The sequence below is a fragment of the Zeugodacus cucurbitae genome, chromosome 6, assembly GCF_028554725.1.
Source record: "Zeugodacus cucurbitae isolate PBARC_wt_2022May chromosome 6, idZeuCucr1.2, whole genome shotgun sequence".
NCBI classification, from domain to species: domain Eukaryota; kingdom Metazoa; phylum Arthropoda; class Insecta; order Diptera; family Tephritidae; genus Zeugodacus; species Zeugodacus cucurbitae.
Genome location: NC_071671.1, coordinates 59392112 through 59418892, shown reverse-complemented (window position 1 = coordinate 59418892; position 26781 = coordinate 59392112). Strand labels below are relative to the sequence as shown.

At 35.3% G+C, this 26781-nt stretch overlaps 8 protein-coding genes across 8 annotated transcripts; 2 read left to right on the top strand and 6 right to left on the bottom strand.

The window, feature by feature from the left end:
* Positions 1-907: 907 nt before the first annotated feature.
* Positions 908-4500, bottom strand: LOC105217559 (protein brown). The gene is made up of 8 exons (XM_011192617.3): positions 3893-4500; positions 3353-3585; positions 3092-3244; positions 2570-3003; positions 2289-2483; positions 1856-1961; positions 1232-1790; positions 908-1153 (listed from the first exon to the last, which is right to left on the bottom strand). Exons 1-8 carry the CDS (start codon positions 4023-4025, stop codon positions 966-968), a joined length of 2001 nt encoding a protein of 666 aa, XP_011190919.2. The 5' UTR covers positions 4026-4500; the 3' UTR covers positions 908-965.
* A 1031-nt stretch (positions 4501-5531) lies between these two features.
* On the bottom strand, positions 5532-7989 carry LOC105217571 (acid-sensing ion channel 5). Its single transcript, XM_011192631.3, has 9 exons — positions 7901-7989; positions 7343-7834; positions 7177-7273; positions 7011-7114; positions 6865-6943; positions 6713-6803; positions 6163-6301; positions 5972-6096; positions 5532-5909 (listed from the first exon to the last, which is right to left on the bottom strand). The coding sequence occupies exons 1-9, from the start codon at positions 7987-7989 to the stop codon at positions 5560-5562; spliced, it is 1566 nt and encodes a 521-aa protein (XP_011190933.1). The 3' UTR covers positions 5532-5559.
* Positions 7990-8449: 460 nt separating this feature from the next.
* LOC114804623 (putative gustatory receptor 59f) lies at positions 8450-10173 on the bottom strand. The gene is made up of 3 exons (XM_054233496.1): positions 9424-10173; positions 9208-9330; positions 8450-8569 (listed from the first exon to the last, which is right to left on the bottom strand). Exons 1-3 carry the CDS (start codon positions 10171-10173, stop codon positions 8450-8452), a joined length of 993 nt encoding a protein of 330 aa, XP_054089471.1.
* A 1248-nt stretch (positions 10174-11421) lies between these two features.
* On the bottom strand, positions 11422-14973 carry LOC114804622 (putative gustatory receptor 59e). The gene is made up of 3 exons (XM_029043633.2): positions 12615-14973; positions 12397-12549; positions 11422-11520 (listed from the first exon to the last, which is right to left on the bottom strand). Exons 1-3 carry the CDS (start codon positions 13614-13616, stop codon positions 11422-11424), a joined length of 1254 nt encoding a protein of 417 aa, XP_028899466.2. The 5' UTR covers positions 13617-14973.
* LOC105217570 (putative gustatory receptor 59f) lies at positions 14968-17739 on the top strand. Its single transcript, XM_011192630.3, has 4 exons — positions 14968-16159; positions 16918-16980; positions 17049-17138; positions 17209-17739. Exons 1-4 carry the CDS (start codon positions 15155-15157, stop codon positions 17314-17316), a joined length of 1266 nt encoding a protein of 421 aa, XP_011190932.3. The 5' UTR covers positions 14968-15154; the 3' UTR covers positions 17317-17739.
* LOC105217557 (eukaryotic translation elongation factor 1 epsilon-1) lies at positions 17553-18796 on the top strand. The gene is made up of 3 exons (XM_011192614.3): positions 17553-17739; positions 17804-18106; positions 18169-18796. Exons 1-3 carry the CDS (start codon positions 17659-17661, stop codon positions 18319-18321), a joined length of 537 nt encoding a protein of 178 aa, XP_011190916.1. The 5' UTR covers positions 17553-17658; the 3' UTR covers positions 18322-18796.
* LOC105217558 (serine-threonine kinase receptor-associated protein) lies at positions 18768-23373 on the bottom strand. Its single transcript, XM_011192615.3, has 3 exons — positions 22691-23373; positions 19082-19747; positions 18768-19013 (listed from the first exon to the last, which is right to left on the bottom strand). The coding sequence occupies exons 1-3, from the start codon at positions 22806-22808 to the stop codon at positions 18814-18816; spliced, it is 984 nt and encodes a 327-aa protein (XP_011190917.1). The 5' UTR covers positions 22809-23373; the 3' UTR covers positions 18768-18813.
* A 432-nt stretch (positions 23374-23805) lies between these two features.
* Positions 23806-26659, bottom strand: LOC105217556 (CDK5RAP3-like protein). Its single transcript, XM_011192613.3, has 4 exons — positions 26508-26659; positions 25363-25537; positions 24448-25299; positions 23806-24386 (listed from the first exon to the last, which is right to left on the bottom strand). The coding sequence occupies exons 1-4, from the start codon at positions 26511-26513 to the stop codon at positions 23881-23883; spliced, it is 1539 nt and encodes a 512-aa protein (XP_011190915.2). The 5' UTR covers positions 26514-26659; the 3' UTR covers positions 23806-23880.
* Between the last annotated feature and the right edge of the window lie 122 nt (positions 26660-26781).

Below are 26781 nucleotides of genomic sequence, written 5' to 3'. Positions count from 1 at the left end.
CAGGTTTTCCCCACATGGTCCCTTACTACTCTTAATGAATATCTATCTATACACACATATATATTAAGAATTCAATGCTACTTTCTGAGTTAGAAATTTATGCAATTTTCGTATTCTAAAACGTTTCATTGTTTCGTTTGTTTCCATTCAGACGCACAAAGAATCGATAACGTCTGCAAACTTTGTTCACGCTGACTTTTTAGCTTGGTGCAAATGGGTAAGAACAACACTAACAGCATATAGTAGAAATATGAATTTTACTTTTTGTATACTTTTTCATCAACTAACTATACTTCACAGACGCAATCATACAGCACCACTAAAAACTTAGTTAGTCACACTGTTGCAACTCAAACACTTATGTGAGTTAAATTGGAAGTTTAGTTTGGTGGCAAATGAATAGCTGTAGCATCGAGGGGTGGAAATCGAATTAGATTTTCTTCTTGCAGCAGCGAGCATTTTAGTTTCCACAAGCTCTGGATAATGATGTTTATTTGAGTAATATGTATCGCTAAGAACAATGACTTTTCTATGGTACAGTGGCCTCTCTAACCTACAAAAAGAGCGAATTGAAACATATATATAAATACCAAATCGGAAACACTTGATTGTTATTTAAATACAAAACCTAAACTCAAGTTTATAACGAGAAAAAGGTACCGTAAACTTTCCTGTTTTTAGGCGCCCAACTTGGTCGACTATGGTTACCCCTCATGTGTTTAGTTAGTAGAGAAATTAGTGAAAGTGATATTCTTATGTTTCTTAGAATTACTAAATCAATACTCTCGCTCAAATAATCTTAAATATAATAAAAAATCTTTATCATGTTTTCTATGATGAATTGTTTATGAGAAATATCTAAGGTTATAAGATATAAAATAGGTTACAATAGAATTTCATTTAGTTCCTTATATATAGTTATTGTCCACATATATTATATATCTCTATAAAATTTACTATATTTACTAATAGTAACCACTTCTCTTTACATACTTTCTGATGAAACAATAAGCCATAACATTGAAAATAACTGTCAACACCAGTAGACCAAAGCAATCCATCCAGTAAGTATACTCGGCCGTATCGAAAGAACCACGCTTTAAGACTTCAACGCCATTCTGCACGCATGGATGATCCAGATTTTTTGGACAAACTGAAAAATAAAGAAAATATTTCAATTATCAACTCCAACTTCAACTGCATTTTTAACAAAATTCATTAAAAAGCCTACCAATCTCATCCACATTAATCCAAAAGTTGTACATTAAAGCCTCATTGGAATAGAAGAATAGCGAAATATATTTGACATATGGTATCGAATCCACATTATAGTAAGCGCCACCAAAAATTAAGAATACCAAATCAAAAGGTGCCGCACACTCCGTAGTCATTGTAGCGGTCTCAAAGAAACTCGAGAGAAACAGACCATAGGCGGTAGCCGCAACAGCCGACAGACCCAATACCAGCCCCATCGTCAAGTATAACATAAATCCTCTTGCATAATAGACAGTACCATAAATAACAGAGAAGAAAACATAAGCTTTGAAGAAAGCCATGGGTATGAAGGACAATACAACTGCCACATAGTAGGCCGAGAGACTGTAGGTACCTTCGCCAACTTCACGACGCATGATTGGCAGTGCGCTGGGGAAGACGTATGATACGCCATACGAAAAGGTAAATATCATTTCACTGGACAACATAAATATGGAGCCACCAATATCTTGTACAGACGTCTGTGTCAGACCACTTACGCCCGAGTACATAATTGCCAATGTCACAGAGGTAATCTGAAAGTGAGATTTATTTTATATTCATCATTTATATTTATTTTAGAAAGTATATTTCCGATTACCATAAAGAGCCCCAGTGAAATAAAGCCCTGTTTTATATTCCGACTATCCTCTGTTATGAATCGAATTAGTAGCAAATAAACTTGGTAGATCCAACGAATCTTTTTGCTGAAATTGGAAGAAAAACATTAAGCTACACGATTAAGTCATGAACTTATTCAGGTGGAGATAGAAGTTAAATTCTTATACTAGTAGAGGCTGACATAAAGCCCAACCGGCTCTTTGTTTGATTTGATTTGATTTGATCAGAAATCGCTTTAAATATTCCTTCTAATATTGCTTTAACACTTAGACCGGAGTCTTTAGTTTATATAGTAATCAAGCATGTGGAACGTTAAAAGGGAAATCATTTCGAAGTATTCGATTTGAGAAATATCGATATTTGCTTAGAATATATATTAATAAATAATAGCTATAACTCAAGTCTTTACTCACAAATTTTTAACGTTATACAAATAATCGCCACTGTAAGAGCGCGGCAACAACCAGCTTCCCGAATACCGACCCCATGTCTCATGATCATATTTCGCTTTGATCAATTCACCGTCCTTGCCTTGTGTGTGCGCATCTGATATTGTTTTCAAATAAAAATCGGCTGGATTGCAATTTTGCGGTAACACGTAACCTAAACTGCGACGTGAAGACCATAAATGTAATGTTAGTGTTGACATTGAAATTTCCACCCCAACTGACCCCACACATACATCCCCACTTACTTGGTAAAAAACTGAAAAGCACGATCTGTGCTACCCTGAAAAATCACACGTCCCGCATCCATTAGTATAATGTGTGTGAAGAGCTCAAATAGATCCGAACTCGGCTGGTGTATCGTACAGATGATGGCTTTCTTATGTCGCCCATTGGGACTATTGTTGAGCACACTCAGTGTGGGTATCTCCTTAATCGAGTCGAAAATATTTTCATTTGCTGGCAACACCTCCATTTCAATGGAATTATGACTCGAGCTAGCCTCACTACTACTAGGCGGTGTAGTAAACGAGTCCTCGCCATACACCGATGTCAGCGAATGCTTGGCAACACGATGACGCGTACATAGATGACGTAGCGTTTTAATCACCGTATAAGCGCTGTAGCTATCCAAACCGGTGGTGGGCTCATCACAGAATATGAATGGTGGATCGGTGATAAGCTACAAGTGAGTAAATATTATTGTTTATTTATTGTTGTTGTTCTCTCTACACTGATTCGTAAAATGTTTATGTAAATATTCTGCGTACCTCTTCGGCCAGACTCAAACGTTTGCGTTCACCACCCGAAAGCGATTGTATACGCGTATGCGCCGCATCTCGTAAGCCACAAGCGAGGAGTAGGTCGTTGACACGTTGTCGTTTTTGTGCTTTCGTCGTTTTACGATGCATTTTAAAGTGCGACTGCAAGGGTAGAGAGAGAATATATTTGTGTGAGAGCACAATAGCAACAGGTATTCACAATCCAATTAGTATGCGGTGAGCTTTTCAGCAACACCCCCATGTGCTTACCATAAAATATAAATGTTCATAGGCCGTAAATGTCTTCACATTGATTTCGAATTGTGGCAAAAAGCTCGATATGCGCGTCATATCATCTCGCCCCATGGTCACGCCATTCAATACGACATCACCGGTTAAATTACCCCGCAAGCGTTGCGATATGGCGGCTAGAAGTGTGGTCTTGCCGGCACCGCTGCAACCCAATATGGCAACCAAATTGCCAGTTTTCATGTGGCCACTGACTGCATTGGGAAATTATAAACAATTTGATAAAATTTTATTATCTACAATACTTTTAAATCATAATAAGAGGCATAAATATTTAGTGATTCGTAGAGGAACCCATGCATTTTTAAATTAAAAACGAAAAAAGGCCTAGCAAATGAAAATTTAGTATCACTAGTGAATAAAATGTTAGAAAGACTCGAGAGAACTTCAATAAAAGTTATAGAAATCCGGTTAGAGATTATAGAATTAATACTTTAGAGACGTGAAAAAATTTTAGGGATCCCTTATTATAAATGACTCAGATTAACACTTCAAACCCACCATCTTTGAGTATGCGCAGCTCCTTAGCCTTCCGACACTCCTGCCAAAATGTATAATTGCTTTGTTCATTCGATGGCACATGATAATTGAGATTCTTCCACTCCAAGCACAGGCTACTAGGGATTTCGTACATACTGGAAGATGAGGTACCTGCTGCTTTGTTACAGAATCAAGTGTATATATTTAACTCGTCGTGTTTTCCACTTCTACGAACAACGTGCTTTAGTCTGCGCTGCTCACTTCTCGAATATTTACAGACGTTGGCATAAACAACTTATTTGCCTCCAGAGGTTATCTCACTAAAAACAAAGTTTATATCCAAACGTTTTCTTATCAGCTGCACTTTCTTATCTTTGAACTCAATTTAGAAGTCTCCACAACACACTGAACACACTTTAGACAGCTTAGCTCACACCTGCAGCATCACTGATTATTTTCAACAAGCTGTATGAATTTGATGGATTTAAGAAGATGTTCTTTCTTCTTGTATGCAAATAAAAATCTCTGCAGTGAGAATGGTGTCGCGTCTTTAAATCTTAAAGGTAATTTTAACAGATGTGAATTAGTCGATGCACGCCTTAAACTTAAATGCGACTTCTTGCCGCCAATGTCAGCCAACAACTGACTGTCAGTGAGAATGAGGTGGATGGAAATCTAACTAAGTTGTAAATTATGAGTAAGTGCTGACAGCATATTTAGATACAGCAGTTAACCTGCGGCAGCCCACAATGTTGGTAACTTAGCGCTAGCAGTTAGTCGTTAGTGGGTGTCTAAATTATAGCGACTTTTGCGGAGTGTGTTGAGTGCGAGTTGACTACTTAACTCCTGGGTGAATGATGAATTTAAGTATCGGTATGTAATGTCTCATAAAGTTCCGTTAAGCTTTTCATGACTTGTAAAATCTATCATATATTTTAATGAGACCAAGAATCACCCTACAGATACTACTATAGTCCGGTAGGCCAATAAGCCACAAAAATACTAGGTTTGGTCCCATTATTGATACTGTTGGTTTTAAATGATTGATATACTAGGTTTCGAGATAATCTAATAAGAATATTTAATAATTTTGAGATTTTTGGAATATACTAACATTAGTTAGATTGAGATTGAGGATATTACTAATTTATTTCTGCGAACAAATAACCAGTTAGCACATCAAAGTCTCCATAAATGTCCCTTGGTTACCGATATATAATATAATAAATATGTGAAGAAAATTCTAATACAACGTATTCCGAGAAACCGTTATCAAGATGGGTTTATTTAACCGACACTGTACCCGATTTGTTTCCGACAAAAGCAGCATATAAGAAACCACCTCCTATTCTTTTATATACAAGTTTTGTATCTAACCCTTTCTAGTAGGGCTAGAAGCAATTAAGCACTGATTTTTTTATGTTTTTGTTTATATATAATACATAGCCAGAAGCATCGCAATTACATTTACATAGTTGTGGTTTTGAGCTCAATAAATGAAATAAAATCCATTAATAATAAGTATTGCATTATAGTGTGTAGATCTTATATTGATAAAGAAGATCTTGTTAGCTCAATATTAAGCGTCTTTGAAGATTCAAGCTCAAATTTATATAACGACATTTTGACATTGAGCATTGCCGAAAGTAACGCCACTTAGCGAATATTCTCTCTCTTTCCACGTCTTCTCAATTGACATACTCGAATTCGGGTTTCCCAATACTAATATCCAATGTGCCATTGTTGTCACTGCCACTGCTCAAATGATCTTCCTTGGATAAACTTTCATGTAAAGCAATCAATGGCTGACGCTTTTTGACAAGACGAAAACGACCTCTTGGCTTTCCCTGCACCAGTAAAATTTGATTTGTCTTTCGCTTTCGTTTGAAAATGTGTAAACCGTTGGCACAATAACTTTTCAAACTACGTAATAACTCAAGAATTGCCATAATGAAGTGATAGGCGATCACATAGCCAATACGCACAACAGATATTTGACTAAAGCCGAGAAACAGTGCCAACGTGCCGCCAAAGGAGACTGAACATGTAGAGAAAAGAATAAAATATATTTCATGTTTATGAAATGAAATGTCTACTCACCTAATAAGTCTTCAAAACTAAAGACCACATCACGCCTCATACGCACTTTGGGTGGTATGACGTCCCAACGGAAACTAGATGTAGCCACATCTGTTGTGGTGATTTCATCATTCATTTTGACTCCCCTGAATATAAATAAGTATCAGAGGAACCAATATATTGATTAGGGCACTTCGTTATTTCACACTTACCAATAGCTCTTTTTTACTGTCTGTACTGTGTATTCGATTTCTGTACATGTACTTGGACACTTGCAAATGTGCAAAGCCCAAATGGGCCATTTGAAATCAAGTAGACACTCGAAGCCAGCAGGATTACAACTGGGACCATCTAGAATATACAATTTTTAAGTGATCAAATTTCATATTTTTTTCTCGAAAATTTGTTATTTATTCATCACAAAATAGCTCTCTTTCAAATAGAACTCGCATCAGACATAACCACTATCTAATCTCGGGTTTCAGAAAAGTTGTATTCCAGACTGTAAACTTAGCGAACCTTAATTTATTCCAGATTAATTTTAAATGTTTAAGAACTGGAAGATACCAATGTCAGTCATAAATTAAGATATTGGTATCTCGAACGAAAATTACTCTTGAGATAGGAGAGAGTACACATAATTTGTGGTTCACCCATTTTCTTCTTCGAGTTTTATGCAGCCTCTGAATAATTTGTAGAGTTTTATGTAAAGCCCCTTTAAACCCTCGAGCACTCGCCACCGTATATATTTATTTAACATACCGACAAAAGCATAGAAGAACGGTACACAATTACACATTTCCAGAGCCATAACTGCGCGACAACGTACTAAACATAGGGTCTTGCTATAAACCTGAAAATATTGTTTTAAGTACAAATTTTTTTATGAAAATTAATAATTTTTATAAGGCCACCTTTAGTTGCGAAGTTTTTTCGTCGTAAAAGACACATCTCCTTTGATCCACATGCAGATCACGCAAATTATTCGAAGCGCTTAAAATAGGTTAAAAGAGAGTGAACTCTATTAACTTTGGAAATATATGTAGCACGGCTTACTTACACAGTTTCGAGCACTTTGAAAGAGGCAGTAATCTCATCCGATTTATGTAGAGCTATGATATTTGCATCGCTGGCGGAAACCTCAAAAGGTGAATGAATATCGACCTTGTCGGTGAAAAATACAAATTTTATGAGGCCATATGAACGAGCATTTATGTTAGACGTACCGTTCCCGTACTTTCGTACAAGTCCATTTTGATGAAGCACTGCTGCTTGCCATACTCGCAGGTAAGTGGATGTATAATGTCTTTGTATTCAATATTTCTAAATTTGAAAATAAGTATTATAGTACAATACTTCTTCAGATTTTCTTAAATACCAATTGTGGCTTACCTCCCAGCTAATATTTCCGACATGGGCGAATTAATGGCATAACAGTATCCACGCTCTGTCATAACTGGCCTTATTTGTATGGTCGAATTTTTCTTATCAAAGCTGGTCAAAGCCTGTTCAAAAGGTTTATCAATGGCATGCACCACCTGCGCCAGATCCACATTATCGAAACGTTCATCTTCCGCAAAACGCGCCAGATCAGCATAATTACTAGCCGTCGCATTAACCACTGCATAGAGGAAGTCCATAAAGTAGAAGTAATCATTATCCACAATGGAAATATTCCAGTTATCCTGTATATACTCATTCGCTTTGAATGAATCTATATGATCGTAATAGCAGAGCGTAACAGCAGGCAGTGCACCATGCCAACCGCGATAGTCACGATCCACCGAGATGACTGTCGGCGAATGAAAGTAACGTTTCAATTGAACACCACTCAAACGTATGGCGGCGAATATGGACACGAGCACTGCAGCGAACCAGAGAAAACTGCAAAAAAGCGCGGTAGGACAGAATATAACCAGGAGTGTTACAGATCAAGCACAAATTACTTACCGCTCCAGTGTGTGTAGTCTACGATTTGCCATCAAACTAATGGCCAAAATACCGGTCTCTTCACCGAGATCCGTGCCAAAAGCATGCATCTTCTGTGCAAACCAGGCACATGCAGTGCGTGCAGCAAAATAACAGTAAACCAGTCCATGCCAAAGCTTTACAAATGGATACTTTAGCAGTTGATAGAGACATTTAAGTGACAAACTACAACGGCCCATGTTACAATGTGTAATAAATAAGCGAGCGAATCTAAATGCTGATTTACTTCATTTGAGTCCAGCAACTAAGCGAGAATAAGCGCATGTCCTTTTTTTATAGATATAGTAAGCAGAAATATTTATAATAACATAATCCTTTGTTTAGGAAAACCCTCTATTACACCGTTATTGAAATCGCTTTGTGCAATGAATGGTTTTTACTTTTAGATTACATTAAGATAGTCTGTTGAAGGCATTATTTTTAATGCTCTTCGTAGACAGGATATTCAAACACATATATAGAGATATAATAGAGACTATACTATGTTTTATTAGCATTAAATATGATGAATTATAGAGTAACATTGTTTATTGATTTATCTGTACTATTTGTATCTTGTTCCGACTTTGTTATTGCACCCAAATCGATTTGTACGAGAAATATAAAGTAGTTCGTCACAGCGCCAACAATCTGTTCAGAAATTAATAAGAATTCAAATAATTAGAAAAAAATATTTTTGATTTTGTTCATATTATAGTATAAGAAATCAAAAAGAATAAAATGTAGTTAGAGTGAAAACCGATTCTGGAGGTAATGCATGAGCTATTTCGAGTACTTGATCTATAGAAATTATGAGCCGCCCCGCATTTGTTATCAGTTAATGGTGTCCTAAATAAGACAATTTCTCATACCAGATATTGACCTATATAGATCCTAAAAAATCTACCAGAGTTACACAAATTCGCAGTTCTAGTTAGATGAAGAAATAGACCAATTTTCGGGAACAATATTATTCTATATCGAATTAAATAGAAATATGCGATTCAACAACTGTTAGAAATCGGTTCTACGGTCCGATTACAGTATTGAGCAATGCGAGTAGGGTCCAATATTGCAATATGCGCCTGATTATTACCCTACTTTAGCTAATGTTCCTTCCAAGGTTTACTGGGATCGGGCAAGTAGTCTAGATAATTACATTAGAGCTTTTTTTTCACCCGCAGGATTATTCAGGATTATGATCCGGTATAAATAATCAAGGAATTTGTTTCTGGGAATGATCTATTCCAACGGACGCACTAAAAATACATATCTATATGTATACTTACACCACATACCACCAACAAATCAAGTTCCACAATTCCGCAGAGCTGTACCGGTGATTGATTAACCATCAACTTCAGTAAAAAGCGATTTATTGCACGTTCCATTTCTCGCGAAGTAATATGCAGCTGGTTCAGTACAAATGATGTGTTACATTTCTTAATAAAATAAGTAAAAAAAAATGCTATACTTTCTATACACCAAATATTCAATTGACTCACCTCCTCAATAATTGCATTGTTGGTGATTAAAATCAGCAGTATGCGCACCATATGTATGAAAACCCAAAGCACGCGATTATATATTTCTATTAAGACATCACCCAAAAAATTTTCCGCATCAAAGAATTTAAACACAGCAAAGTATTGAATGGAAAGACTCAACAACGAGCAGACGAAATTCAATAACATCGTCACACCAAACACTTTATTCAATCGTGTCATTACATGGTCCAAATCAAAGTATATGCTACGTATTGAGTCTAAAATTTCATAACCGCATAGAGCATCTCTGCAGGAACTTTGATATTCACGTTGATACCATGAGATATCAGTCGTATAAGCATACAACTTTTTGCTGCCCAGCTCACCTGTTCCTGAATTTATGGAACTGAAACCTTTTAAGCGTTGCTTCATGATCTCATTGAAACCCCTATAGAGTTGGTATACAATACGTAGTGCCAACCAGAATTGTGTTATATTGAATGCGATTAGTACATTCGCTACACTGAACACACTTGAATTGAGTATATAACGGATTAAGAGCGGTCCCGTGCGCAGCAGATCCACCAAGAAGCAGCATGATATAACTGTACTCAAAGCGCCAATCATCATCAACATTTCCTTATGGAGTATACAAAATATTGCGCTGCCAGCGCTTTCCTTGCCAGCTGGTTGTAAATCTCTATAGACCTTATATATGCGTAGCAGCTCTTGCGGTATATTCCGGTATTCGTCGCTGTTATAATACATACTCAACATAATTGACGCTACGATTAATGGGTTACTAATAAGTTCTGTGGAGAAAAATATCTTAACGATGGTGACCAGTGGTTCATGTATCCGATCTATATAATGAATATTGACCGCAGCAATGTAAATCAATATAACGGCACACCAAACGTAATGTAAATAACGTAATATACGTCGCTTATGGTGTGGCGTATCCAAAATCGGTGCGGCCGCAAATAATTGACAAATAATGTAGAGTTTTGAAAGTAGACATAAAAATGATTCTTCAAAGCAGGACAAGATTCCTTTGTGCCGATTATGTAGACCTTTTTTTAAACCAACTGTTTTAATCATGTTTGCTGAAGTGAAGAAGAATGTGTAATATTATTACTTTTATAATTGTAACCTTCGCTGGAACATGGAACATGTATCCCAAGATACGATAATCATTAAGATATCTCACAGACCGGCAACATTTTAATTGTTTTGATAAATGTATGTATATAGCACTATACCTACTTCTGTTGGTTTTAGGTGTTCTTCCGATGAAAAAACTATTATAATAAATTATAATGAAGAGTAGATAAATAAAATTGAGCTCGAAGAAAAGGTCCCCAATATGGTTAATCCTTTTGATTCCACTATATATAAGCATATGTTTTAGAAAATCAGCACTTTAGGGCCGTCCTTCATTTCTGACCACTACTTACTTACTATTTTTTCACAAGTGTTATCACTACTATAGTTTCATGTTGAACTGTGACTTATTGCTGTTGAAAGCCAATTAAATAGCTTTAAGGACGAGCTAATGGCCAATGATTTAATAATAATTGTTGTGCGCGTACCCTTAAAGCATATCCCTTTTAGTAATAATTATTGGGGGAGTAATGTATACTTAAACGCTTGGCAATTAGGCACTCAGTTCAATTTAAATTATGCACAACTTGTAATAAATCTTTTTTGATTGGCCGCACTATGAGTGGGGGTTGAAATATGGAATTAATTATTTGCAGAAACTATTTTAATAATACTACAGTAAACACTAAAGACTTGTTGAGTTCAATTTCAACTGACAAACAGCGTTCCATTTTCCTATGATCTCGATTATATTGAACCATACTGAACGTCTTTAGATATGTCTTCATTCGGAAGCCTTCATTTTTCGAACAAATATTATTATTTCACTCCTTAACCCGCATTATTCAAGTATACAAAGGTTCATTTTTTGAATTCATAAATGTATTTAAATTAATTAGTAAAATATTTATTTTAATTATCATTGTCGGTCATCTTGGATATCTTCGAGGGATCCTTGCTCAAATCAATTTGTATGAGAAACGTAACATATTGGCTTACAACGCTAAAAATCTGAAAATATAATGAATGTGAAATGTTAAGAAAATTCAAAGCGCGCTGGAACGATTTATCGGGATGCAAAACCATAAAAGTTATGTGTAAAGCGGTAGATCAGAAAGACATGAAGTTCTTACTGACGCTCGATAGAAGGAAATGTACGATCATGGTCAGCACACTCATTGGTCACAGTCTGGTGGTGGCGTACTCCTACAAGATGGGGCTGACAGAAAGCGAGGAATGCATGAAATGTCAAGAGCAAGCTACCAGAGAAACAATGGCAACCACTTCATGACTTGGGGGTTCACAGTACGATACTCTGAAAGAGATATCGTTAGTGAAACTACATCCTGTGTCAAGCGCAGGCATCCTAAAGGATGTCGACTTCTCGCTGACTTTGTGACGGCACTCCATCTGGTATCTCAAAGGACCAAAATCGGTCTACATGTGGCTTCTTGGCCTATCAGATTACTCTAACCTAATACAATATGAACCCCCACAATATAGGTAATACGTGTCGTATGAGTAATTTTAAGAGTTTTGTTCGTGGGTTAATCTGGTCTGATATTGATCGAGCTTTAAGAACTACTTTTTCGACCACGGAGCCATACAAAGATGTTAGTCCTACTTTCACCTGTTGTTTGAACTCTCCGAAAAAATTAGTGATATACAATTATGTTCACGTAATTTTAAACGTGAACGGTTGCAACGCCAATCACATACAATTTTAATTTCTTCGTTGAATTCACTGAAAAACGCTTCAGAGTGTTGTGAGACCTTAACGAAATATTTGATAGCCTAATATGTACAAAAATGTCAAAGCCAATTCTAACAAATACAAATGGGACTTTCTCACGAAGTCCTAAAACTATTTAGCTGTCGAGTACTCACCCCCGTAAATAGCATCAAATCCAGTTCGACTATACCGCACACTTTTTCAACGGGCTTACGCATCATCAGGTGCAGTAGAAAGCGATTGACCGCATGCTCCAACTCCTTCGATGTAATATAGAGCTGATTAAGCACAAATGTTGTGCGAGATTTCTATGTGAAAATAAAATTCTAATTGGAAGTCTCAAGATGAAAAATCTCACAAGAATTTCGCTTACCTCATTCACGACCGCATTATTTGCCAAGAGAATTATGAAAACTCGTGCAGTATACTGTAAATGCCATAGCATTCTACTCAAACGTGGTTCATTATAACTCTTATATAATTCGAAAAAATTAATTGAAAAGACAAACACTGAACCCAGAAAGTTTAGCAAGAGTATTAAGTCGAACATATCGACCACGCGCACCAAAAGCGTATCCAAAGCTGAGTATAAACGACGTAGGCGCTCCAAGACCTCACAGTTTTCCAAATGTATGCCAGCAAACTCACGATTATACCAGGAACGCGCTCTACCATGCGCTCCATAAGAGCGTGGCAGCATAGCATTCATCATGTCATCATTACGACCCGGTGACCTATGCAAATCGAAGTGATTTATGCGCTGACATACCGTTTCGTTTATACGTTTATAAAGCAGATGCGTAAAACGTAGAGCCAACCAATATTGTCCCAATTTAAGTAATAATAGAAAATTGGGTAATTGATAGGAGCCTATGAAGCGGAGAAACTCATTTCCGTTATAGTCCACCTGCACATAATTGAAGCCGACAGAAATTACTGTTAGAAGTGAAATGCCCACAACGTAACAGCACAATTCCTTGTAAAGCCGGGATAGCAGATTCCACTCGTTTGGTTGCTGCGGCGTTTCAAGTTCCTGCAGCTCCTTCATGATTTTTAAAAACTTTTGTGGTATTTCCCGATAAAGAGTTGCATAATAAAAAGTGTTGAACACACAAAGTGTGCATATGAGATTATTTACGACGATTTCGCATAGGTAAAACATGATTTCAAATGTTAAATGTGATGGATCAACATTTACAACATACTTCGAGCTAAAAAGGTAAATATGCGTAACTATAAGGAAAGCGTATACGTAATGCAAATAACGTAATCGATTTAATTTTCTTAGTCTCGATTTCGCTATTGGTGCCACACAGCATAGTTGGCAGATCACTTTGAGTACGCGTATTAAACGCTCCATCTTCAACGAATGCATTTTGAAAGAGAGTTTGAAATTTTAGTGAGATCTATGTATGACCGCTGGGATTATCACTATGGAATACCTGGAATTAAAGTAAGGTAATATAAAAAAATGTGTTAACCTCCCACTTCAAATCAGTATGGTAGAAAAAAACAGCTCTTCGGTTCCAGAGCTCGATCAGACTCAAAGGAGAACCGGGGCAGTTAGTTAGTACGTATGATTAAAAAATTAAAACCCTATGATCATCCAAGATAGGGTATTAAGGTTTTCGCTTCACTTCTTTCTGGATATATAGTACTAACGTTCTGAATGTCACTTCATTGGAATTTATTATCGAAGAACGCTGCGTTGCCAAGGCTTTTATAATTTTAGGCCTCTGACCTACCGAATAAATATATCATCAAGTTTAATTGTTGAGTATTTTTATGTCACTATTGCATGTTTAGCACACTTGGAGCTCGGAGCTTTAAAAAATTAAACTCACGTGGTACTCACTACACTTCAGATACGTTACTGCCCTTTAATATCATATTTCCCCATAAGCTAAGTTGTGTAAGTGGGCTGATAATACAAGAAAATGGCGTTTTATTGCTTAACAATTTAAAGTTTTAATGGACAATCTAGCGGTACTTATAATATTTAAATTGCATAGCGTTAATGGCATCTAAAAGCATAATACCACCGTCGTCTATTAAATATTAGAAACTAAATTGTGTAATTTGTGGTGTCTGCTATACTTTATTGATCGCTGTTCGGACCCTACCATACATTGGAATGGTATATAGCTTTGTTCGATTCCAGGTACGACTAACATGTCCATATAAGTTGTTTTCGTCCCCAGACAGGGCAGCATAAGTATAGTAAGTTGGTACAACTAAAGATCTAAGCTGACGGCATCGAGTAAAAGTACATCTTCGGAAATTCTACTTTCTACAGACTAGACAGTGAAACGAGGTGGATGAAAATATGGTGTCAAATGAATAGTCAGTGAACTCTTTTCTTGATATTATTTATGACTTGTTATCCGAGTGGACACGAATCCATTATACATTACGGAGTCTGCAGAGTTTGCGGGCGTACCGCTGTGATGTCTATGTATCCATGTAATCCTCATAACTATATGGGGTACATTGTTACTCATGGAAGAACAAAAAATTAAAATCGTCGAAATATAAAAGAGATGAAGACCGATATGCAAATTTGTAACATAAAATTATGGATTCTTTTGTACTACTAAACTGGGTTTAGGGACTAAAGTAGAGCCATACGACAATGATTTAATTAGCTCTTTCTCACTTTTGAGGCCGAGATGAGCTTGAATAACCAGCTAAATGGTACTCTAATAGAAAAGAACCATTAACCCTGACATAGTACCATGAATGATGACCTAGAAATATCGCCAGTAAATTGAATACTAAAATCAAATTAGCATGCTTTCATTAATCAAAGCATATTAAACACTATTAATTGATGGCGTTTAACTTCAAACACTTGGCGTTGCAACGTTAAAGCTCCCACCATGCGTGCGTTTCGATTCAGTTATTGTACGCGGAATGTTGCCGACGATAGTACACGGAAGTTCAAATAAACGAAAAATACCGCAACGCTCGCAATCCTCTCCGCCTTACAAGCATGCCAGTGTCGATGTATTGGAAATGCAGTTATATCGTGCGGTTCGTTATTTTTTATTGCTCTCTGAGATTTTTGTAAGCCTACCATATGACGCACATCGACATTTGCCGACCGACAATAATCACAAGCCTGGATGGCTCATACTGCATATCGCTTGGGGAATTTTTATTTATGCCAGTCTCCTCGTAGCCATACACAGCGAGTACACGCAGTCCAACATCGACTTGCCGACAATTCAGAAACCGTTATATTTTGGCGAATATCTCATCTACATCGTACATATATTCCATATTATCTTCAGCAGTTATTGGGCGCGTCAAAAGTGTAGGCAATTTTTGCGTACCATCGCCGAATTCGATCACACCCTGGTTTATTTTGGAAGACAACCGAAATATCAAGGATTAACGTGCTTCTTGAAAGCTCATGTGTTTTTAGTGGTTTTATTTGTCTTTTTCACTGCCAGCGTCGACTACTTTTACAGCAATCGCATTCTACTGAATTACTCACGTAGTCTCACCGTCTATCTGTTGCCGAACTTAATATTGTCCATATCACTCATACAATACTATGCGCTGTTGTATGCTATTTCCCAACGCTCGAGGCGTCTAAACGAAATCCTACATGCAGAGCTTACGCAGAAGAATATCCCTCGAATTTTAAATGAAACCCTACAACGCGTCCGACTGCTCTATTCAGCTATTCAGGTCTTTACGAAGGAAGTGAATAAAACTTTTTCATTTACGGTGATCTTGATATACGTGGGATCCTTCACAAATTTGTCGGTGAATATATTTTTGATCTATAAATATGTGGATGATGAGGATAGTCCGCCGTTCTCATGGATTTTCTACTCGATTGTTTGGACGTGCATGCACATTGCTAAGATGTTCCTGATACTTTACTACAACAATGGCATCCAGAGACAGGTAAATTGATTCATACATGATATACTTTTTTATTGCAGCTTTAAGACCATATTATTGTATTGGATCCGCCATATTGAATTTTGAAAAACCGACACCAAACTCGTAATCAGCGACACAAAACCCCTGAGTAACGAGTTTCAAGCGATTTCGATGAATTTTTAAAACCGCATTCCGCCATATGGATTTTCTGGGGCTACCTCAAAACCCTGATCTGATGGGGTTAAATGGATCTCGGATTCGGATTCAGCGACTCTAAAAGCATACAGTACAAATTGTAAGACCTCGAGGTCAGAGTCGAAATGTTTTTTTGTGTGGCTGTGTAATTTAGAAATAGGGATTGATACTGTTTCATGCAGTTAGTTATTTTCTCTCATGGATCCCGACGTCAGGGCCGAAAGAGATTGCGATTGTTTACAATTACTATAAAAGTTGATCAGTTTTACCAAGTTACCCGTTTTCATTATTCAGAAAGAGCTTGGCGATGTCTTTCAAATGCTTACTGGATAAAGCTCCGTAAATCAACGTAGGTTCATAGGAATCACTTGTTCACTGTCCCTTTGTCACACATTGTCCGGTCCCAAAAAGTTGAAACAACTCGCTTGAGCCAGACGTCCTGGTAGTAAGGCTTATCATATACACGAACTTAGTAAGGAAGAAATTGAGAAAGGAAATTTTGCAAATTTTAATTTAATCTAGGCAGTCTATTTACCGGAAAATATTTTATTGTTATTAAAAAAATATTTTAATTTTTTTTTCAGAACAATAATACAGTACTAATAATAAATGAAATTGGTGGCCAAAATACGGATATGGAAGATACAGTTGGTTTCACTTATTTCTTATTATTCAGTTTCTTATATATCTTTTGATTCTTTATATTTCTTTGCAGATCACACATTTTGTATTACAATTGATCATAAATACGCGAACAAATGTTGTATGCGGGGTTGCTGAATTGAATCTCAACTTTATAACAACAGTAAGAGCAAAATTTCATACTAAAATATTATCTCTATATAAAATTAAATAATTTTCTAATTTATCTATAGCTTTTAACAGCCATGTCCACCGTATTCATATTTCTACTACAATATGACATTACTTATGAGGCGCTTATGTTAACACATAATTCGGGGAATCTCAAACGAGTCACTTAATAGTTTTAAAAATATAAATGTATTTTAATTTACTATTAGCAATACAATTTTTAATCTCACTAGTGTAAATAACTCAATATTTGGGTGAATGAAATTAAAGAGCAATTGTTCGTTCACGAAAGTTAGCCGAACGAAAATATATTCGCGATAATTTTGTATTGAATTATTAGTCGCAAGTGCTAAAAAGCATATTTATAATCTGGCAGCACTTAAACAGCTGTTTAATAAACATTGCAATTTAACAAAAAAGCATTTCACGTGGAAATTGTTCGGATAAATATCAAACAATTAAATAATATTAAACCATATACAAATACAACTTAAAAAAGAATTTATTTAAGCATGTGTGAAGTCGAGACTATTACAAAAATCGCCAAAACACTGGGTGTTGCAGCTGGTGAAGTGAAACTGAATTCTGAAAAGGTATACTTCTATTAGCCATTCTGCAATGTACTAAATAAATATTAATACTAATAATAATTTTTAGATCATCACTCGCACGAATAACAACAAAACAGTATCGGGTTTTGCCACTATTCTTAACACATTGGCACAAGAATCTAAATCGGAGATTGCACGCAACAGTACAGCAACTCGCGAGACTGCCGCGGATGTCTATCAATGGATTGAATTTGCCGTGTTGTATGTGGCACCGGGTTCCAAAGACAAACATGTATCTCAACAGCTCCTACGTGATTTTAATAAACTATTCACCACTAAATCCTATTTAGTGGGGCATTTCATTACTTTAGCGGACTTGGCTATATTTTATGCCATCTCCAATTTGGTGGTAAGTGTTTTTATTTTAGTTTTTTCCAATCTTGGTATATAATTATTACATCTCTCTCTCAGAAATCTCTTTCTCCCGTTGACAAGGAAAATTATTTAAATCTCTCCCGCTGGTTTGACCATCTGCAACAGCGACCAGAAATACGTCAAGGCGGTAATGTGCTCAACTTCACCACAATCTACTTGCATGGCTGGGCGACAGGCACACATATATAAATCTTCCACACTTCATGTTAACGATTTATTTATATTCACTCGTGAGAAACAATAACATAAATGAAAAAATACCAAGTAGGAAAATGTGTACGTATTTATTTGAAATCACTTAATGTATTACATACTAAAATATGCTCAATCATCATTACTGTTCATTACTTTTCTAAGTAAAAAAAAGCAATTTGGAATAAAATTCAGTATTTTGCCAGCTACTTAATAACTCGGTGAAGTAAATGCTCTTATCAGTTCTTCTTATGTTCTTCAAAAAATTTCAAGATCTTACAAAAATTTCCAAATTTATTACAAATCATTTACTCTCAAATTCGTATTGTAGGTTTGCAAAATATTTGTAGTTTAAAAATTGAAGAAAATAAATTTTAAACAGCATTAGAATCGTTTCGTTTCACTCTTGAACCCGAAAGGGCTTACATTTTTTTTTAATAGAATTTCAACCACATTCATCATTACACATCAATTAACGAATACGTCTCTCTAATTGGCATGTACTTCGCGTGGTGAGTTCATAGAATTGTTCAATTCGCCCGGTTCGGTGCACTTCCAGAGCCCATAGGTTTTACCCACAGTTGTCTGCCAAAGTCGCAATGTGCCATCTTCAGAGCCACTGGCATACAGCTCACCATCTGGACTAAATTTCACAGAATGCACTGGACCGAAATGACCTTTGAAAGATTCTGTAAAAAAAGAGAAGGGTCATAAATAAAAAATCTTTATTGGAATTTAACAATTCAAGTGTACTCACCAATTTCATTACCGGTTATATAATCAAATTTGTACATTTTAAAATCTTCACCACCACACACAAACACATGTTTGTCTGGATGCAAACTAGCCGACGACACATTGGTCGGCACTTTCACCTCTTTCAGCTTTTTCAATGTGTCCACTTCCCAGAAGCTGATGGTCGAACCATGCGTTATGGTCAGAATGTGATTATCAGCCGATATTTCTAAGCTATTTGGATTGTGGGGAAATTGCAGTCGTTGTATCTCATTGCCAGTTAGACGATCCCACAAGCGTACAGTTTTATCCTCAGCTGCAGACAATATACATTTATCGTCACGACAAAAGAGTGCACGTTTCAAAGCACCAGCATGACCGGCATACATTTCCGGTTCGGCATTAGGTTGTTCCAAATTGAAAACGCGCACCAATTTCTCATTGCTGCCGGTGACAATATTCTCTGAGTTTGTATCGAATGCAACTGATTTCACAATATGCTTATGTTGGAAACTGTGGATTTCACCGCCGGTAACGGCATTCCAAACTTTCCCAGTAAAGTCTGCAGCACCAGAAGCGGCCAAAGTTGCATTCTTGTTCAACGCCACGCCCCATACGGCACCTTTGTGACCCTCGAATGTGCCCACCCAATCACCGGTGTCGCCTTGTCGCAACATAGGGCTGCCATCTGCAATAAAATGAAATTATATAATAAATTTGTTTAAAAAATTAAAAAAAAAAAATATTTAAATAAAATAAATGCTTATAAAAATTGTTAACGAAGTTCCGATTGACAAGGTGTATTTGAAATTATTGCAGACAACATTAATATAAAACCATAATCATAAAAACTCAATAGTTGTTGTAAATTTCAACAAACAAACTAAACTAGAATTTTTAATATCACAACAGTTCTCTACACCAACATTAAAAACGTATCCGTTAAAACTACCTTGAACATTGCACTCTTTATAATCTACAAAGGAAAACGCAACAAGGCCAACGGTAGCGTTGAAATCCTGTCCAGCAACACACGTCACAAATAATGTTCAAAAACAGCTTAAAATGTAAAAGCACAAAATATTCCACTATACATACATACAAACATATGATTTATAAATAAATATGTTGCATTGCAAAAGTGGTAATGTACAAATAAATTGCAGCAAGCCGCAAAGCAACAGACACTATAAACTACAGCAAAATGTACAACAAACAAGCGACGACAAGCAAAAACAAAAAAGCGGAAGCAACCTTGACTCAATGACTGCATCAATGCCAACGACCTGAGTGCGACTCACTGGCTAGTGAGTCGTTTACACGAATGGCATGCCAGACATGCATTTGTGCATACTCATATGTATGTATGTATGTATGCATGCATGCGGAGTGTAGGCAGCGCAGTGCCAATGTATCACCACTATGATTTGTTGAAAAAGTGCATAGACAACTGGCTCGCCTGACCTAAGTTACTAATGCAAACACTTACTCTATCGGCAACTGGAAAAAATGCACTTTATGAAAGTAAAAATAGTTATAATTTTCTGTAAAAAAATAACAGCAATGAAAATAATTGAAAGTATAATGTGGATTAGTGAAAGGGAAATTTTAAAATGCAAAACTGTATTTCTTTATGCTCGAAAGAACACTGTTCTTTTTTGTTTTTGTTGTTGGTGATATTAACAACTATTTAGTATTCTCCCTAGGTATAGCATATTATAAATTATGCAAAGATAAATAATTTCCAATACTAAAGGCTAAAAATCTCACATGGACAGAATTTTACTCACAATTCTATTAAGACGGGCTTTATTGTACAAAAACTATGACTTAAACTTAACTTAATGAAAAAATTAATGTTTTTGTTTTGTTTTTTCATGAAAAATATTTTCTCAATCAAAAAAAAAACACTAAAAGTTAATTCTTTGTATAAAAAACATGACCAACAACATAGGCCATATAACACAACTCCTCCTCAAAGACTGTGTTAAATGTGTTTGTTACAATAAAATCAAATAATTACAATTTTAAATAAATATAAACCCCGTTTTTACACACCCCTAATTTCATTACTAAACTTTCGTCTTTTTATTATTATTTCATTTCATATGAAAGCAATTGCCTTTGAAAAACTTTTTGCAGCTGCGCATTCGTTGATTGTTGTTATTTTCATAGCGTGCCGTTGGCAGTCGCACTACAAATTTCACGCACTCTGTTAATCGCGTAGACATTCTAAATCAAGGTGAACAGGCGTTTTTATAATAAATTATCTTTATTTATTGATCAGACTATTTGTTTGCATGTCGCTTGTTTAAATGCAATATTATATGCATTAAGCTGTTGCATAGCAAGCATAACTGTTACGCATAACAAAGAAACGAGTTTGCTAGAACACACGCACAAATCATAATACATAAATACAATTAGGAAATGCATGCAAATAGAAAACTAATTTGGAATTGAGAATTGACTTCATAACTAAGCAAGAGAAATGCATTCACATTCATTGTTCCACATATAGCAAATATGTATGTATATACATATATGATTTCCATTTTCTGAGTGTTTCTGATTTCACTAATATTAATAAACTTAAATATTTGCAACTTACATTTCCCTATTTACAAACAAACTTCCTAAATAAATATATACATATGTATAAATAAATTTTTGATTAATAATAACGCACAATGCCTTTTTATCAATTTAAACAAATAAATTGAAAAACAAAGCGTAGAGCATGTAGTACGCTCCAACAATATTAAAATTGATTACATGTAATATAAAAGCAAAAACAAAACAACAAGCAAAACAAACAAGTGAATAGCAACAAAAATTGCCAAGCAAAAAAGCATGCGACAACTTCAAGGTGCTTCCCGTATGAGCGAAACACGCAGCTAGCGATCTACAACAGCACCTATCAACGAGCAACGAAACAAGTTGCAGCGAAATGTTGTGCAGCAAAGCTTAGAGCGCGAGCAATGGAAACTATTTCGCAAAAATATGTACTGCGCAAACTAGGGAAGTCAGAGGATCGTCGGAGGCCACGAACAGCGAGATATTTCAACTGTATGTTTGTTTTACAGCGCGTAGAATTCAATTTTAAACAACTGCCAGCCAACCAATCCACTACCGGCTGGGTGAAACACAAGCAATTAGCAATTAGCACAGGTAATACAGAACAAAAGTGTAAAACTGGTTTCGTTTGGAGCAGTACACATTTCGCCTCAACTATTTATTATGGCAAACTATATTCGTGATCCGTGATCACTTGAAACGTCATCAGAGAATGTAGGTCAAGGCTTGCCTTGGGCAATGAAACCAAACGAAAAAGTGTACTTGTAGAAGTACTATACATACATTATAGACATTACATTTATTCACAAATGTTACGATATATGTATGTATGTAGTAAAAATAGAAATTTTTTTACAATTTTCTGCAATAATTAAACTACTAACGGCATACATTTAGGTTGTGTCGAATATTTCTAAATTTTGTACTGAAACTATATCATATTCTAAAATATAAAGCCGTAACAATCATCAAAGAGATATCGAAGTAAAATATTACAACTTCATTAAATTTCTGCAAAATTCAATTTCAATTGTATAAAAGTATAATTAATTACCTTTGCACGCCGAAATGAGAAAGTAACCGCTCTCGCAAATGTCACTAAAATCCAAATGCACTACGGGGCGTGTATGTCCACTGCAGGTCAATGGGATTTGACGCAAATTAGAGGTCATCCTTTCTATTTTGTGGTTGTCGTGTTCAACGTCTTATTTTATTAACAACTAATTTGTATTATGTAGCTATCTACACGTATATAAATATTTTCTTATCCTTCAACTTGACGCTGGCAGCGCTGCCAAAACAGTGCAAACTTAGCAAAACGTTGAAGTTTTCTACGCCGCCGTTGCTATTTCTTTCGGCTTGTTGCCGTAATTTTGGTTTCCCCGTTTTCGATTTTTTATAAAATATATGTATTTTTATTATTAATTAACGTTTTCCTGTTCACGTTGTCAATCCTTTTGAGCAATTGTTTGGACAATTTTGGTATAAGTATGCAATTTGTTTCGAGATTTTTTATGAACTTCAATTTTCAGCACGAACACAACTTGGATGAATGAGATTATTTATTATTTGCATAGAATTAAAATTCGCGTCGATTTGGCTTTTTTCTCCTTTACTAGTTACTAGAAAAATTTAGTTTCCTTTTGCTCGGAATTATTAGATTTTTATATTTAGCGAGATGCAATGAAAAACAAAGACTGAATGAATGAACGAAAAATATCTGACAACTGTTTTATGTTATTTTCTTTTGACTGTCTACAATAGAGCTGCCACCTTTTACAAATGTAAGTCAAGTTATTGAAAAAATTATGTTTTTTAAATAAAAGACATAGTCAATATTTTTAAAGAATTTATCTATATTTATTTGTTTAAATATACAATTTTTTAAAGAAACAGCGCAGCTACTACGCTGTACATCTAAAATAAAAAATGCTCCAAGGTTTTCAATGAACAAACGGGAGCATCGTTTATATGGGTTCTACACGAGAGATGAGGGATCTTTTGTAATTGAAATCATATTAACATAATTTATAACGCAATTTAAACTATTTTTATTTTAATATTTTAATGCTAAAGAAAAACGATTTTGTTTAATTTGATGATATAGGCATTTCCCGATGTGTCTATATCTCTTGTCTACTAAAAGTTAAAAAAAAGCTTTGGAAACAATACGCTTTACATAATTTTAATAATGTTATTTTATCAAGTTATATAACAAAATCACCCTAAAGTATCAATATTGCATTAATTTACTCCACCCATCAGGTTCACTACACGGTTTTTGTAACGTTTGGAAATGTCATTCTCAATGTGTAATTGCAGCTTCTTCGTTTGTGATATTAGCTCAGCTAAAACGGGATTCAAATCTACGCGTTGTTGTTTCAATTCTACAGAACGTTTTTTCAAAACTTCTTTGGTGTCACGTATTTTATCCACGGCCTTCGTCATTTGTCGCAACTTAGTAGCGAGCAAATCAGCATATTTAGGTGAATGTTTTAATTGGAAAAGATGGCGTGTTTGTTCGTTTGATACTTCACTCAAAATTTGTTCAATATTCTTTAACATCTTCCGTATGCTCTCTGCATCGTATGTGGAAATGCTATCCATAAGAGAAAACATTACATTGGTGGAAGCATCCAATTGGCTAAGCTCATATAGCCGCATACGTAAGAATGCATCAAGTTCATAAATTTCATCGAGAAATCTATCGCGATAAGTGGGTGAATCAAGAATTGTGTAGGCTTGTTCTCCTATATAAAAAAAAAAAATAGATTATATTGCATATTTACATTTAGTATATGATTGTTTTACCTTTGGCTATGCCACCATCCATGCCTGCACCCTCAATAACTATTCCGTATTCTTCAATAGGAATGTCAAAATTTATCTCTACGGCATCACTTGGTCCACTTTCAATCCCCCAGTCAATGTCACCACCATTTCCATCCGAATCAACGGCGCTGTTGTTACCATCTAAATTGAGTTCACCGAAATCAATAATTTCTGCTGAAATTGTTGACGAGGTGCCGCCATTATCATCGCCACCAAAATCGATTTCATTATCATCAGCACTACTAGCCAATGTATCCTCATTTAAATTTAGTTTAATTGGAGGTTCTTCAACGGTTAAAGGCTCCTCTTTGTGCACATATTGATATACGGTTGTATTCCCAAATTCAATGAGGTGACGTAATATGGGTAAATTTTGTTTATTACTTCCCTCAGAGAATAAGTTAATTGCCTCTTCTACTTTACCAATATCACGTATTGAATTCGAATACATATCTGGTAACTTAGACAAAACTTGTAAAAATTCTTCTCGCAAATTGTCTCCTTTCACTCCCAGTTGCTGTAGAAGTGTAGCATGTTCGGCCAATAATTGTGATTCAGGTTTGCCAAGATCTTGCACACGTTTTAAACATTCATCACTTTGTTGTTCTAATTTTGTCATTTGCTTTCGAATACCAGGCACTTCATAATTTACATTCCGTACATATATTTGAGCAGATTCTGCAAGGTAGACGTTATCTTTTTCGTATAGACGTAGTATTTCCTGCCAGTCCTTCATTCGCTGACTACCGTATGTTCCAAATACACTTTTGGTTTCTTTTTCGGTTTGTTTTAGAATCTCAACAATTTCTTTACAATGGTAGTAGTTGATGTCTGTCAGGAAAAAACAGTATTTAGTGTTTTTTCAAAGTAATGCTTGTTAGTTAATTCACTTACTGGTGCCCGACAACAATTTAATCAGCTGGTCATTAGCAGGCATATCTTGAAGAGCATTTGAAATCTTTGAGCGTATCTCTTTGATATTCTTTTGAATAGTTTTGGGTACAATCCTCCTGCTGACTAACCAATCCTGCAGCTTCAAGGTGTGTATATCAATCGGAATATCTGCTTCCTATATCATTAGTAAAAAGTACATTGTTAAAACTTGTGGGTCGGCTTTAGTATAGTATCCCCCGATTTCAGAGTTAAAATGGGTATGGTTGGAAAGAGGACGATCTCCAGATTACGAATATATATAATAGTTGCCGCAGGAGACTTATAGTTTTCGAGATATTCGCATTTAAAGTTGAAAATTTCACAAATTTTATGTGGCGATATTTCGATTATTACTTAACTTTTAATTTGTATAATACGCTTATTATACACTAACACTTCACTAAATTGTTTCCACATACTTATTTTATATCAATTGGTTTAATATTTGCTTTAAATAAGCATTTTAATTTTTAAACAATTTTGTTTATATGCACAATAACCAGTTGACAGATATCAAGTGTTGCCAAATCTACATATTTTACAAACGAATAAAAGTTAATAAAAAAATTACATGATTTTTAATACATTTATTCCTGTTTCTTGAAAAACCATGATATTGGGTGGACCAGAGTTATTTTTCAAAAGCGCGGCCGAAGGCCGCAATTGCAGAAAAAAGAAATACGCGAAAGATTATTATTTTTATTTTCATTTGTTTGGTTATGGCAATACTTGATATCTGTCAACCTGGTTATTGTGCATATAAACAAAATTGTTTAAAAATTAAAATGCTTATTTAAAGCAAATATTAAACCAATTGATATAAAATAAGCATGTGGAAACAATTTAGTGAAGTGTTAGTGTATAATAAGCGTATTATATAAATTAAAAGTTAAGTAATAATCGAAATATCGCCACATAAAATTTGTGAAATTTTCAACTTTAAATGCGAATATCTCGAAAACTATAAGTCTCCTGCGGCAACTATTATATATATTCGTAATCTGGAGATCGTCCTCTTTCCAACCATACCTATTTTAACCCTGAAATCGGGGGATACTATACTAAAGTTTCCCCAAACTTGTATAATAAATAATAATGTAACTTACATTCATTTTTATTAGTTTAATGTAACAATCAAATTTATTTTATACTACTTGTCCACGCAAACAAAATATTTTCTTCTCTGCTTCTTCTGTTTGATAAGTCGCAATGATTTGTTTATGATCGATATTTTGTTATCGATGTTTTTAATAACGATACATTCATAGAGTTGATTAATTTCCAAAGTTGTATATTTCTTTGTTCCAGCCATTTTTCCTTTTGGCTTAAAATTATTCTAGAAATATATTTGACAGAGATAAAAAGAAATTTGAAGAGATA

Excerpts from the sequence above, each read along its gene's own strand:
- LOC105217571 (XM_011192631.3), bottom strand. The coding sequence starts at position 7,989 with ATGCATGCTTTTGGCACGGATCTCGGTGAAGAGACCGGTATTTTGGCC. Across the intron at positions 7,115-7,176 it reads TGTACGAAAGTACGGGAACG|GTCGATATTCATTCACCTTT; the intron begins GTACGTCTAACA and ends TTCACCGACAAG. Across the intron at positions 6,804-6,864 it reads AAAAAACTTCGCAACTAAAG|GTTTATAGCAAGACCCTATG; the intron begins GTGGCCTTATAA and ends CAATATTTTCAG.
- LOC114804622 (XM_029043633.2), bottom strand. The coding sequence starts at position 13,616 with ATGCATTCGTTGAAGATGGAGCGTTTAATACGCGTACTCAAAGTGATC. Across the intron at positions 12,550-12,614 it reads ATAATGCGGTCGTGAATGAG|AAATCTCGCACAACATTTGT; the intron begins GTAAGCGAAATT and ends ATTTTCACATAG. Across the intron at positions 11,521-12,396 it reads ATTTGATGCTATTTACGGGG|ATTTTTAGCGTTGTAAGCCA; the intron begins GTGAGTACTCGA and ends TTATATTTTCAG.
- LOC105217559 (XM_011192617.3), bottom strand. The coding sequence starts at position 4,025 with ATGTACGAAATCCCTAGTAGCCTGTGCTTGGAGTGGAAGAATCTCAAT. Across the intron at positions 3,586-3,892 it reads GCTGCGCATACTCAAAGATG|TCAGTGGCCACATGAAAACT; the intron begins GTGGGTTTGAAG and ends TTCCCAATGCAG. Across the intron at positions 2,484-2,569 it reads GCTTTTCAGTTTTTTACCAA|TTTAGGTTACGTGTTACCGC; the intron begins GTAAGTGGGGAT and ends TTCACGTCGCAG.
- LOC105217558 (XM_011192615.3), bottom strand. The coding sequence starts at position 22,808 with ATGACCTCTAATTTGCGTCAAATCCCATTGACCTGCAGTGGACATACA. Across the intron at positions 19,748-22,690 it reads TCTCATTTCGGCGTGCAAAG|ATGGCAGCCCTATGTTGCGA; the intron begins GTAATTAATTAT and ends ATTTTATTGCAG. Across the intron at positions 19,014-19,081 it reads TATAACCGGTAATGAAATTG|AATCTTTCAAAGGTCATTTC; the intron begins GTGAGTACACTT and ends CTTTTTTTACAG.
- LOC105217557 (XM_011192614.3), top strand. The coding sequence starts at position 17,659 with ATGTGTGAAGTCGAGACTATTACAAAAATCGCCAAAACACTGGGTGTT. Across the intron at positions 17,740-17,803 it reads TGAAACTGAATTCTGAAAAG|ATCATCACTCGCACGAATAA; the intron begins GTATACTTCTAT and ends AATAATTTTTAG. Across the intron at positions 18,107-18,168 it reads ATGCCATCTCCAATTTGGTG|AAATCTCTTTCTCCCGTTGA; the intron begins GTAAGTGTTTTT and ends TCTCTCTCTCAG.
- LOC105217570 (XM_011192630.3), top strand. The coding sequence starts at position 15,155 with ATGTTGCCGACGATAGTACACGGAAGTTCAAATAAACGAAAAATACCG. Across the intron at positions 16,160-16,917 it reads ACAATGGCATCCAGAGACAG|AACAATAATACAGTACTAAT; the intron begins GTAAATTGATTC and ends TTTTTTTTTCAG. Across the intron at positions 16,981-17,048 it reads ATACGGATATGGAAGATACA|ATCACACATTTTGTATTACA; the intron begins GTTGGTTTCACT and ends ATTTCTTTGCAG.
- LOC105217556 (XM_011192613.3), bottom strand. Across the intron at positions 25,300-25,362 it reads TAAATTGTTGTCGGGCACCA|ACATCAACTACTACCATTGT; the intron begins GTAAGTGAATTA and ends TTTTCCTGACAG. Across the intron at positions 24,387-24,447 it reads GGATGGTGGCATAGCCAAAG|GAGAACAAGCCTACACAATT; the intron begins GTAAAACAATCA and ends TTTTTTATATAG.
- LOC114804623 (XM_054233496.1), bottom strand. The coding sequence starts at position 10,173 with ATGTATTATAACAGCGACGAATACCGGAATATACCGCAAGAGCTGCTA. Across the intron at positions 9,331-9,423 it reads ACAATGCAATTATTGAGGAG|CTGCATATTACTTCGCGAGA; the intron begins GTGAGTCAATTG and ends GTACTGAACCAG. Across the intron at positions 8,570-9,207 it reads ATTTGTTGGTGGTATGTGGT|ATTGTTGGCGCTGTGACGAA; the intron begins GTAAGTATACAT and ends ATTTCTGAACAG.